This window comes from Nicotiana sylvestris, chromosome 4 (assembly GCF_000393655.2).
Source record: "Nicotiana sylvestris chromosome 4, ASM39365v2, whole genome shotgun sequence".
NCBI classification, from domain to species: Eukaryota; Viridiplantae; Streptophyta; class Magnoliopsida; order Solanales; family Solanaceae; genus Nicotiana; species Nicotiana sylvestris.
Genome location: NC_091060.1, coordinates 19,063,776 through 19,077,146, shown reverse-complemented (window position 1 = coordinate 19,077,146; position 13,371 = coordinate 19,063,776). Strand labels below are relative to the sequence as shown.

Sequence of the window (13,371 nt, the reverse complement as noted above, 5' to 3'; positions counted from 1 at the left end):
ATCCTTTGAAAAAGTTACACAAACGTGTAGCTACAGAGGGATGAAGCAAAAGAGGAGAGGGATTGAGGACTTCAAATTTTCTTTTTCACTAGGGTTAACAGTGACATAAGAATTTAGGAAAAAGCACCGCCTACACAAACCTTCATTTAACCATGGTTTAGCTTATTAACTTAATCATGTTGATATAGTTTGATGTAAATATCAAGTAACTCACAAGGTGGACTAAGAAACTTGGACTTGCTCGTCATATCAGTAGAGGGACGACAAGACGAGCAATGTCTCTTCGAGAGGAACACTGTAGCGATATTAATCTCGATAGATCACCCATAAATCGCGAGATATACAGGCAAAAATTAATGCTTTCGAATTGCCAATAACATAGACCTCGAACAAACAGAGATGCTGACCCCAGGAGTTCTAATTTTACTAAGTGCCTGAGTGCTCCGCTAATACGAGGGCAGCTTGTGACTTTGAAATACAGCTACTTGGATCGACAAAAATGTTACAAACTTTTCAGCCCATAGGTATGGGTTGAAATAGAAGGGAATTATACACATCATCACCACATTCAGGATAAGTTTCAGATAATTGTACATCTTAACAGACGAAACTAACACCACATGCAAATTCAGCAAAGCTCTTCAGACAAATTTATCAAGCCTATGTTAAAACAGATCATCCAGTCATCCAGAATTACACTTCGCAACAAAATATGACGCACAAGAAAGCCAATATGTCTCACAGTACCAATAAATAGAACATCCACCAATTTCTCGCCATCAAAAACTTATCCTTGGTACAAACCACTCAGAAGGCAAACCAATGCAGCCACACCAGAGACATATTCAGAAGGATTGGAAGCTCCAGCCTTTCATATCAAATCAGCAACGTTCATGGGCATTTCATCAATCTGGGTACTGTAGTACTGCTCTATGTCTCTCAGAATTTTAATGTCATCACTCTTCACAAAATTTATGGCAACACCCTGCACCCCATGAAGGAAAAACAATTCACAAGTCATATCACATGAATGAATATTAAAGTAGTTCTTTTCGGAGCGATTTGAGAAAAGGAAGCAAATGTCTAAAAGGTTCCCAAGCAAATAAATGATTCCGTAAGTTCTCTAACGTTTGGGACGATGGGAACGCGCAATGAAGCCACAACATTCCGGAAGGTATATTAAAATTTAAAGCAAGTACAATAAGTTAGCTATTGTAAAATAAGTATATGTCTCTGCACTACTGAGTGGATGATCAATAGCTGAGCAAATGAAGCAGTTGTCAAGAGTGCTGTGGAATTTCTTTAGATTAAACTTCCTTCAGCAAAGGGCACTGCAAGAGATAGCTTGGAGTACGAGGCCTTTGTTACACCACTTTTCAGTAAGTGGTCTTGGCCCGCAAAATAAAAACATCTAAGGAGCTGTCCTCTTTTAGCTCTGTGGAAGCAGTTGTCAGAGCGCTCTTTTGAAGTTCTAAAGGGCATTGCAAGGGATTGTTTGGAGTATGAGGCATTTGGCATCCCACTCCCGTTAGTAGGTCTTTGGCTGTAAAACAAATATATCTATGGAGACGTGCTTGTTTAGTTGTAATCTTGTATTGAATAGTTATATTCATCTGCTAAATGCTACACATTGTACTAGAAATTTCTACAAGCTTTTCGTAGTCATATGATGAGCTTAAGTTGCAGCACATGGGAACAATTATCAGGCATAGTGAGCAAGAAAAACAGAAGACAACGTGAAGGTGATTAAAAAAAGGATTAATTTATGAGGAAGACAAGAAATATACCTTTCGACCAAAACGACCAGAGCGACCAATGCGATGAATGTACAGCTCTCTATTGTTTGGAAGGTCATAATTAATCACCAGAGACACCTGAAATAGAAATAGTAAGCAAAGCATGAAGGATAATACAGCAATACCTTTATAAACAAGGACGGTATAGCAGAAAGATTCTCCTAGATGTAGCAGCCTAAAGAGGCGAACAAACAAGGATACTCAGACGAGAATGTGTTTGCCACTGTAGGTCCGAATATCAAGTATGAACTAAGTCAACATTCTAGCTATTGGCATTTGTAAATCATTTGTCACTTCATTCTTATCCTTGATAGGGATACCATCAGGTATGCCGAAATGCATTTTCTGTAAAATAGCTTCTTGATTGTACACAAGCCTATCAAATATCACAAAATGTATTTGCACATAAGTAAATAGCTGCTTAATCATGGGCTATCATATCTTTTGTTAACCTTCGCTAAAAGAATGTAAAATCATATCCAGAATCAACAGCAGTAATTATTGCATTAAAAGCTACTCCTATATATATCCAGAATCAATTCCACCAACTATTGCATTAAAACCAATATATATATATATATATATATATATATATATATCCAGAATCAATTCCAGTATAGCTATTGCCTTAGAAGCCTAAGTCAAACACTGCAATCTATCAAGAGATTCTGAATCTACTTCTAAACTCTGCCTCCCTGATCCACACCACCAAAGAAATTTCGAGATGGGTATGAGCGAAATCTTTCATATCCCAGATCAACTCCAGCATAACTATTGCAATAAAAGCCCAAGTCGAACACTTTTACAATCTATCAAGAGATTATGAATTATCTATATTCTCCCTCCTCTATCCACAGCACTGAAGAAATCTCGAGATGGGGAAGAGGGAAATGTTTCCTGAATCAGGAGTGAGTAGGATGTCCGCAGAGAGAAGGTATACTCCTCTTCACTGATTCTTCTCGATCCTTTGAAACCTTTTTCTCATCTATATTAATTGACTTTTGCCGCAAGGTAAGAAATGAAATTATACATTCCAAATGAACCGAGTAATATTAACTGAAATGTTTACAAAGGAAAAACCTAGAAAACAAAAAATGCAAGCACCAGATCAGTCCCTGTAATAGTCTATCATTGTATCCTTAAGGTAACAAACAATCTCCATCACTAAAAAGTACAGTATCTAGAGCTTTTGTACTTGATCATAATGGACACGTTCCAACTTCCAGAACAAACTCTACAGGCAAAAACAACCTAATCTTTACATAGATCTCAACGACAAGTACAGTCTTGGGGATTGCTTAGGTAAACTTGGATTACCAAGACTGTCAAAATTAGTAATAGTAGCTTACAACCAATTAAAAATTTGATATCACAAATTAAAGAACTGAATTAGGGCATGGAGGCTGTGTAACAGAAAAGGACATAGAGCTTGCCTGTTGAACATCCAATCCCCTTGCCCAAACATCTGTGGTGATTAGAACACGAGTCGTGCCACCTCGGAACTCTGCCATAATAGCATCTCTCTCCTTCTGTGGCATATCTCCATGCATAGATGATACTGTAAAATTATTTTCACGCATCTTGCTAGTCAGCCAATCAACCTGTCACATTAATCGCACTTCATTTAGAAAGGCATAGTACAAAAACAAATGCACCTATTTGCGGAAAAAGAAAGAAGAGATTCTTGACATTCCCTCAAGCATGTAAGAATTTAAATAGTTTTTTCGACTAAATAAAAAATGGGAAAAAAGGTGATTCCCGTTCCTATAACACAATTACAGGTAAACCTTTGCCATATTCACAATTTCCTAATATTGACATTCTTAAAACTCCCTCTCAAGTTGGAGTATACATACTGTATGCTCCTAACTTGCCGCAAATGTACTCGATTTTGGAGCCACAGGTTGACTTTCAAAGTATTGCTGGCTAATCATTCGAGTTGACAAAACCTGTCAAATGACCCCGATTCAATCTTTTGCCGAACGAAATGGCACTCTACTTATATATGCTTTGTTTTTTCATGGAATATTAGATCTGATGCAATGTGCATTACAGCCTCATTGTCAAAAACTTATTTCATTAGTCCATCTCCAACATACATTAAAGTACAATGATTTCTTTTGGCTTCTCCACTGATTAATACAGAGAACACAATTCACTGAAATGGACGCTCAACATATATCGGAATGATTTCAAACGCTATCCAATTACTCACATACAAAACATAAATCTATCCTGAATGAGAACCACAACCCCCACCCCAAAAAAAAAAATCAATCAAACCCCTAAAAGCTCCTAATAATCCAGCATCTCTTAGTTAATGCAATAGTCCCACTATAATTCACTTGACTTGTCAAAAAGGAACCCAATGTGATTCACTTGGGAGCAAAATAAACAGGTGACAATGTTACCTTTCGTTTTGTGTTGCAGAAAATAACAGCCTGGGTGATGGTGAGTGTATCATAAAGATCACAAAGTGTATCAAATTTCCACTCTTCTTTCTCAACCGCGACAAAGAACTGTTTGATGCCCTGCAACAACACAAAACAAAAACCAACATGAGGAAAACAAATTCAAGTTGAAAGTTAGTACGTCAGTATCATTGTGACAGTGCATTTGCATTTCCTGTATGTGGGCATGTGTGCGAACAATCATCACTTGCCTCTAAAGTCAACTCATCACGTTTTACAAGAATCCGAACAGGATCTGTCATAAATTTGCTTGTTATCTCCAGAATTTCATTTGGAAGAGTGGCAGAAATCAGTACAACCTGCAAAGTTAATATACATATGTCAAGCGATAATATACTTATCTATCCCCCAGTCCAAAAGAAAAAAAGAGACGGATACACACACATGTAAGTACATAAAAGCACAGTGGGAGAATCTAATGAAAATTTTCAGTTCCATTTTTTAGTTGGCGAGAGGGCACAGACCGTCTCTTCCTCTATACAACAAAGTATCATACATAACAAACAACAAAGAGGACTCTACCAAGAAAGTGGAACACCCAGACAATTTTCATTCCCGTTTCTTTCCCTCAAAGCAAGGAAAACATGCAAAGCAAACTGGATTCTTGATTTTCTAAACTACTGAATCACAGAGTTAAAAACAGAAACAGCAAATCAAAATGTAAAGAATACAAAGTAAACCTCTAGACATCACATAGACACCAACAGCATGCATGAGAATCGCATTCAAGCAACACTATCAACAGATAATGATCAATGAGGGATCAATAAGGAGCTGCACAATCAATAGGATTCAGTGGTGGGCAGCCACATGCCAAAATTAACAGCGTAAAGACAGTTCTAGATGAAGATTTGTAATATCTTGATCAACTTGAATAATAAACGTTTGTAGAAATAATCAAACCCAATAAGCAAGAACGAAAGTCTTTGTATGCGTTTAGAGAAACAGACAACTCACCTGAAGCTCCGGTGGAAGATATCTGTAAACATCATATATCTGATCCTTAAAACCACGGCTCAACATCTCATCAGATTCGTCCTAACAAACATCAGAAGCAGAGTAAGACCTCAATAAATTTAATGGAGAAGTAATCAGACAAAAAAGAGTTCAGCAAGCAAATGAAAATATGAGGTCAGAAGAAAGCCATAAACTTACAAGAATCAATAATTTTATACCCCTAGTTCGTAAAGTTCTCCTTTTAATCATGTCACAGACTCTTCCAGGAGTTCCAGAGACTACTTGTACTCCATGCTCTAGTTTTCTGATATCTTCACCTACGCTTTTGCCTCCAATACATGCATGTGCCTGAACGTTAATGTAATCTCCAATAGCCAAAATCACCTTTTCTGTTTGAGCTGCGAGCTCCCGCGTAGGCGACAAAATTAATGCTTGTACCCTAAGGAAATACATGGCAGTTCACCCAAAATTGTTAGACTTCATTAAAGAGCAAACTGCATATAAATTCATAATCTTTTTTTATACCGGAAAAAATTGAATATAAATTCATAACTTTTTTTACAAGGTAAAGATTATACAAACTCATAACTTTATAAGTGGCCAAAAGGAAATAACTACTTTTAGTTCAATAGCCCCATTTCCTTACTATTTTTGCTTCACTTGATCAAATAATTTAGAAATCCAGGAGCAAAGGCAATCATCTAATTCTGAATTATACCAGAAAGCAAAATCACCTTACTGGTCATATGTTGTTATAACTAAACACGTCAATAATATCTGCATTTCGATAAACTGAAAAGTCATAGGAACGAAAATATAAACATCTCACCATCACAAATCATAATTTCTTATAAACAAATAGCATGTGGCTTTAGGATTTTAAGGAGGTGGGAGAGGAGTACTCTTTTTGAAGCAACAGGTGTAAACCTAGATAATGAGTCTAATTTCAAAATTTCAAATACAAATAGATATAATCTATATATGTAGACCTAAATCACGTGAGAGAGGTATCAAAAACATCTACAACTTCTCAAAATTCATGTGAACTAAGCGAACAATAGAGCACAATGGAGAAATACTCATACAAGTAACAATATCTAGTTGAAATAAGGATTTAGCCATTATTTCTAGACTTACATTCTAAGTTGCTCCGACACGGCAGTTTAGGTGCCGCACCCGTGTCGACACAACACTAGTATGGATAAATTTGAAGATAACATACCTTATCTAGGAAATCAATCATTTACTTATCTACAACTTGAGAATAAAAAGAAATTCACACTTTATAAATTATACGTAAGTATTCCACAAAATGTCTCATAATTTAGAGATATTCTTAGATTTTTAATTTTTAAAATTATTTTTAGCCGGATCCACGCACCTGTATCCATATTAGGATCCGTATCCACGAATTTTAGAATTTACATCTCGGAGGATCTGACCTCTAGATCCGCACCCCATGTCCGAACAACTTAGCTTACACTATGTCCGGGCTTGCTAGGAATTTTTTTTGATTTAGTACCTAACTTTTTTGGGACTGAGGTGTAGATGCTTTGTGCACCGGGCTGTACTTTTATCGCTGACCCCAACTTGTTTGGGACTGAGGACTATTTTTTGTTTAGACATAGAATCTATAATTTTAAAGAACCCCCAAAATGTCTTAAAAGACAAATCATTAAGTATTGGAGCAAAACAATCCCAAAATAGAACGGTGTGATTAGTGAGGATTCATATAGCAAACTACAACTACTTTTGTATTGAGTCATAGTTGTTGCATTGGAGCAAAAAATCCCAAAATAGAACTACATGATTCGTGAGGATTCAAATAGCAAATTACAACAACTTTTAGGATTGACACATAGTTGTTGTATTGGAGCGAAACAAGACCAAATTTCATATTGCCAACTCCACATCTCCACCTAGTTCTAGAATGAGGCAATTATTATTGTTGTTGATGGTTTAGTAATAATATAAAATGTTCTTTTTATAACCGAGGGCCAATGGGGCATGGTTTGAAACTCAATGGGTAGCGGGCCAGTCCCTCGACCACTAACCCATTATGCACATAAATATCAAGCTTTGTATGGGGAGTTTGAATCCTTGACGGGCGCCTAATCCACACATCGAGTTGCGTTCTAACCACTAGACCAAAACCCTCGGGGCCAATAGCCCACAATGCTCTTTGATATTAATCCTACAAAATAAGATAATTTCCCCTTTATTCGGGCATAGAAATAGGTAATCTAAAATATATAGTCAGAACTTGAGTTTGATAGGGAGCCTAATGCTGCAGTCAAAGTGGACTTATTATGAAGAGATTCCTTGCATATCAGCAAGTGCATCCTCAGCGCCTGCTACTTGAACAATATTTATGTGCAAACATTATCTTACCTTATAGAAAAAAAAAAAAACACCCAATGTCAATACCCTCATATTCACGGCAGGTAGTCCCGCTTTTTGGAGGAACATGCTCCCTACCAAAAGGAACTCCATTCTCACCACAACTCCGTTACGGATGGACGGATACTGACCACCCACCACAACTATCATCAACTACTACTAAACCTAAATCCCAAACTAGCTGAGGTATATCCATCTTATTACATGCTTCATTCAAATTGAACCTTCCATTAAAAAAAATATTTTTTTAAACTATACCCTAGTGAGGAAAAAGTAAGGGAATGATAACACATACTCGGAAGATTTGGTATCCACAATTTGGCAAACGGTGAGTGCAATCATGGAGGTTTTACCGGTACCGGATTGGGCCTGAGCGATGACATCACGACCCGATATAATAGGCAGCACAGCCCGTTGTTGAATGGCGGACGGCTTTTCAAATCCGTATTGATAAACACCTCTAAGAAGTTCATCTTTAATGCCCATCTCAGCGAAACTAGCTATGGGCTCCACGCCCTTTGATGTCTCGAAGACTAATCTGTCTTCCTCCATCGGCGGCCGCCTCCTGTTCGCCGGAATAACAGAGCCAGTCGCCGCCCCATCCATGGTGTTTGATGAAATGCTTTAGAGAGAACAGAACGTGTATCACCGTGTTGAAATAGAGAGAGAGGGAGACGGAGAAGCCCTAATAATTAGGGTGTGAATTGATATTTGACAAGCCCGACCCGAATTGAGCTCTTCTCTTTAACTATTGATTATTTATAAATTATATTTATATTTATTAGTTACGCTATCTCAATGAAAAAAAGAATTAGGTTGATGAATGATATTAAATAATAGTTTCCTGCTTATTATCTCTTCTTCCTTTTCTGTTTGAACCTACGATAATTTGACTTGGCTTTAATAGGGAAATTAAATATTAAATTTTCGGTTCTTTTTTCCCTTTTAAACCAATGACAATCATGTTTGTTTGAGATATATTAATTTAAAAAGGAGTTTCTCACTTATACTTTTCTTCTTTTCCCTTTTTTGCCGTACACAATTTTGAATTGTGTAAAAATAAATTTTATTTGTATTTACAATTTTGTCCAACTTAAAATGCACTTACGAAGAATAAAAAGGGAAACGATATTTTACTAAGGGGCATTGTGTTTTTAATATAGTATAGATAGATATATAAATATAGATATAATTATAGGTATAGATATAGATATAGATAGATATGTACATAAGAAAATAGTTCAAAATAACTAAATTTCACTATAAATGCTTTCCAACTGATAATATCCTGATTTAACTTTGTATAACTATCAAGAAATTGAGAATAACACATATTTCATAGTAAATAAGATATGATGTTACTTAATTTAATCAAAATATAAGAGAGAAAATATTATATTAAGAAAAAGAAACGTGAATCGTCATGCTATTTTGGACAAAAATGTGTTCCCTTCCGTTTTAAAGTAATGTCCATCTTTCTTTTACTTGTCATCAAATAAACTCTTTAAATGAAATTTATTTTATGTTTGTTTTAGTCTTTAAGTTTCAAATTGATACGGCACTTGAGAATAAGAGTGAAAAGTTCTACTATTTGGTAAGAGACATCTAAGTCAAAAGCGTGCTTTAGTATTGAATTACAATTATTGGTTAAATATTTGATGTTGAAGTAATAAATTCTAAAAGGAAATAAATTATATAACTAAACTCTTACTCGATTTCAAAATTTTAATTGTATAAGTTTGCACATAGTTCGAATATAGAAAAACTTAATCAATAAACTTTAATTAGTTTTGTAATCCTAAATATTAGGAAAATAATTATGACTATTCCTAAATATTAGAGAAATAATTTAATTAATATTCCCAAATATTAGGTTATATATTAAAAGACTATTTTGTCCAGGGTGAACTCTATTTTAAAAGGGTAAAAAAGGCGAACGACATTTCGCTAAGGGCCTTCGTGTTTTTAATATAAATATAGATAGATAGATAGATTTATTTATCTATATCTATACTATATTAAAAGCACGAATGCCCTTAGCGAAATGTCGTTCGCCTTTTTTACCCTCTAAAAATAGAATTTACATTAGACAAAAAAGTCGTTTAGTTATTTTTCTAATATTTAGGACTTTTAAACCAACTATAATTTTAGTATTGAATCTATTTCCTTATTTAAATTATGTAAGAATCCTAAATATTTAAGAATTTGAAATCAACTAAATTTTTCCATATTAAACTTTTACTTATTCCAACTATAACCAACTATGCACAAACACGCTTTGGCTTAAGTATTCTCATACCAAATAGAAAATTTTCACTATTTCTTCCGTTTCCATTTGAAATGCTTGGACTAAAATAAATTAAAAGATAAATTAAAATTAAAGAAATTATTTAATAACCAATAAAAGAAAGGTAGACATTACTTTTCAATGGAAAGGAACATATTTTACTCCATAATAGTATGAAGGTTTACGTTTATTTTTTTAAAGTTAATAATCAAGTAACATGATGTCTTATTTATTGAATCCAAACAAACGATATATTATTTTTAATTGTTAATGATTATGTAAAGTCAATCAAGATATTATCACAGTTTGAAGACGTGCATACGAAAATTGTTTTCAACTGTTTTCTTACTTATCTGTTAATTAAAATTAAGAAAATAATTTAAGAGGAAGAAGTTTAGCATTTTGATACCAAATATTCAAATGTGATAAAATATTAGAATAATTGCGGTAATTTTTTTCTAATATCTCTACCTTTCAAATCAATAAAAATTTATTCATTATGTCTTGTCTTACTCAAACTATGCAGGATATTATAATATTTAAATTTTCAAAGTCAATTAAAAGTTTATCTTACTAAATTATTCTCTTTAATTTGTAACAATAAATTCGTGACAAATATCGGTATCAACATTACGATTCTAACAACGCCAATTCACGTTACAAAAGAGAACATCAATTTTCTTTTTAATTAAGTAAGATTCAATCAGTTGAACTCAAGTGCAATGTCAGTGTATAATATTACTAACAAATAATTTTAATTAATTAACTGTAATTTTATATCATAACTCAATAAAATATCTTAAAATATGTATACAAATAAAAATAAATATTTTAAACACTATTGTAATGATTATAAACTTTTACACCTTTTGAGAATTATATTACACTACAAAATACTTCGTGTTAAATAAAATAGTAATCAACGTTAATTCTCTACCTTAATTTTTTTTGACAATCATTGTTTTCTTTCAAGATAAAACTTAGTTAGATACAGACAGTACCCATCCAATTGATTTTTTTGGTACGATAACTAAATCTAATAATATATCTCATTGTTTTCCGTATTTTTCAATTTGAGTTTCACTAGAAATAAGATGAAATTCATACTATTAGGTATTTAAACTAACATAATTAATTTTTAAGAGTATGGTTGTTGCATAATATTTGAATACAAGTCGACATATTATTCAACTACTAAAGCAAATGCATAACTCATATATGTTGAAGTTATGATAAGACATTAAAATACTCTTACATGACATAATTTTTTTTTATTACGTCGGGTAAATATGACAATATTCATTATTATTAAGAGCTTGTGCTTTTTTAAAAATTTATTTTATAATTTAGTCACATAGTTTAACAATATTTGTGTGATTTTAAAATTCATTTTACATTGGACGAAAATAGTAATATTATTGTTTTCCTAATATATAGGATTCTAAAATCCTACAATTTTAGTTATTAAATCTTTCCTTGTTTGAATTATGTAAGAATTTCTAATATTTAGGAACTTGTATGTGAATCTATCTTATATAAATTGGCAAAAATATATTAACCCACAAAACCGTTTATTTAATGCAAAAGCATTATAACAATGAACCACAAGAATTTTTTAAAATTTATATCTAAATAATAAGGTTTAAACTTTAAAGCATATCGGCCACCTTTACATGGTAATATATTTATTCCGACCTTGACATGGTAATGGAATTCACCATTTTCTACTTTGAAACAGTCTTTAAGCACAATTTCACGATTTTTAAAAAATAAATTATTAAACAACGTAATCTAGATCTCTTCAATTACAGTTCAATATTTTTCTTCCATCAATATAATATCTGATTAAATTAACATATTAAGTTATGTACGAGTCGAAATTGTTATATTTATCTAACATTTTCTTCCAGAATTAACTTAAGAATATACAATTTTTCAAAAAAAAAAAAATCTTAAATGTTTAATGATTATACTTTCTTGCTTAAACTTTAAAAGAAGCATGATAACTTGTGAAATTAAAATAATTGCATTATAACTGGAATCAATTTTAAGTTGTATATTTACGAAGATTATTGAACACTTACATAATAGTTTTTTTTCTTCTTATTGAATAATTAAATAGGATAAATAATTACCATTTAAGGAACTTAATTATACTTTTTATTTTATAACTAAATTTCAAGTTTTAATGTAATATTTTTATATTCTTATAAAAATAAATTTTATTTGAACAGTGTTGAAACTTTTAGCATTCACAATACTTTAAATAATTAAATTTTAGTTACCTTATATAATTATTTTCATATTTGAACGACACATAATTGTAATCCCTTTCATGTTACAATTAAATATCGAAAACTTGGGATGAGCTAATATTAAGAATTTGAATCAACAAAAAATAAATTAGTTCTTTTAATATCAAGGCCAAATAGTTAAGTCAAAAAATCCAATTCAATTATTTGTTAAATTCATCGTATAATTAAAATTATCTTTCAAGTTAGACAAAACTCTTAGGATTCGTAAATTTGTTTGCATAAGAATAGTATTTGGGATGAAAAAATAAAAATAAGATAGAAAAATTAACGTGGAAAATTTTATAGATAAGCCTTTTCAACTAAAACTATATATATTTTAAGGAGTATAAAATAATTTTTATTTTATAATACAAACATACTATATTTAATAGTAAAACATAATTTTCTAAAAGATCTTATATTCACTGGTTTAGATACAGGCGCAAAACACGTACGGTAAGATTAGTTTATTTAAGTATCACTAAGTATAATTAATTGACAACTAGGTAATAGCTTGGAGTAGATGATAAAGATATTAGTAATCATTTGGTTTAAGTCGGTAACAGATTGTGCTATGCTTTTCCGAATCATCTCATAATGAATAATATTATTCTGTGAATAATAACGTAAGAAATTCTATAATAAATAATATAATACACGTTTTGTGTTTTAAAATCAAACTTTTACATTTCTTATACTAAAAAGTCCTACATAAATAATAGCTTGAATAATATGTTTATTTTACTAAGGTGTTAAATGTTTTATTTTTTCAAAAAGAAGTTATATATAAAAGTATACAATAGCAAACTCAGTGTATTTCACACGTGGGTCAGGATAGTGTCTACGCAGACTTTATCTCTACCCTTAAGAAGATAGAGAAGTTTGCATCGGCTCAAAGAAGTTATATTTATATTAAAAAATATATTACTAAAAACAAATTAAAATTCTAAGTAAAACATTGCTATGTATTTACTTTAAAAAATTTAAGAGGATAAATATTTAGGAACCAATTTTGGCAAACTTCATTTTACTGTTGTTGTTACTCCTCCATAATATTTTCGAGTCTAAAGTTAGAGCCTAACTTCTAGAAACGGAGCTAAAGTGCTAGCTACGAGTTCGGCAAAATTCAAATCCTTGGCCACAATAATGTATTTATATTAAGAAGT

At 32.1% G+C, this 13,371-nt stretch overlaps 1 protein-coding gene across 1 annotated transcript; it reads right to left on the bottom strand.

Annotated features, from left to right (window-relative positions):
- Window positions 1-627: 627 nt before the first annotated feature.
- On the bottom strand, window positions 628-8,351 carry LOC104214871 (eukaryotic initiation factor 4A-3). The gene is made up of 8 exons (XM_009764619.2): window positions 7,920-8,351; window positions 5,423-5,663; window positions 5,225-5,305; window positions 4,459-4,566; window positions 4,208-4,327; window positions 3,230-3,397; window positions 1,788-1,874; window positions 628-985 (listed from the first exon to the last, which is right to left on the bottom strand). Exons 1-8 carry the CDS (start codon window positions 8,228-8,230, stop codon window positions 872-874), a joined length of 1,230 nt encoding a protein of 409 aa, XP_009762921.1. The 5' UTR covers window positions 8,231-8,351; the 3' UTR covers window positions 628-871.
- Between the last annotated feature and the right edge of the window lie 5,020 nt (window positions 8,352-13,371).

What these genes read in the sequence shown, in the direction of transcription:
- LOC104214871 (XM_009764619.2), bottom strand. Translation starts at nt 8,230, where the DNA reads ATGGATGGGGCGGCGACTGGCTCTGTTATTCCGGCGAACAGGAGGCGG. An exon ending in GTGGATACCAAATCTTCCGA is followed by an intron (nt 5,664 to 7,919) that starts GTATGTGTTATC and finishes GTATTTCCTTAG; the next exon opens with GGTACAAGCATTAATTTTGT. An exon ending in GTGATGAGTTGACTTTAGAG is followed by an intron (nt 4,328 to 4,458) that starts GCAAGTGATGAT and finishes GTGTTGTTGCAG; the next exon opens with GGCATCAAACAGTTCTTTGT.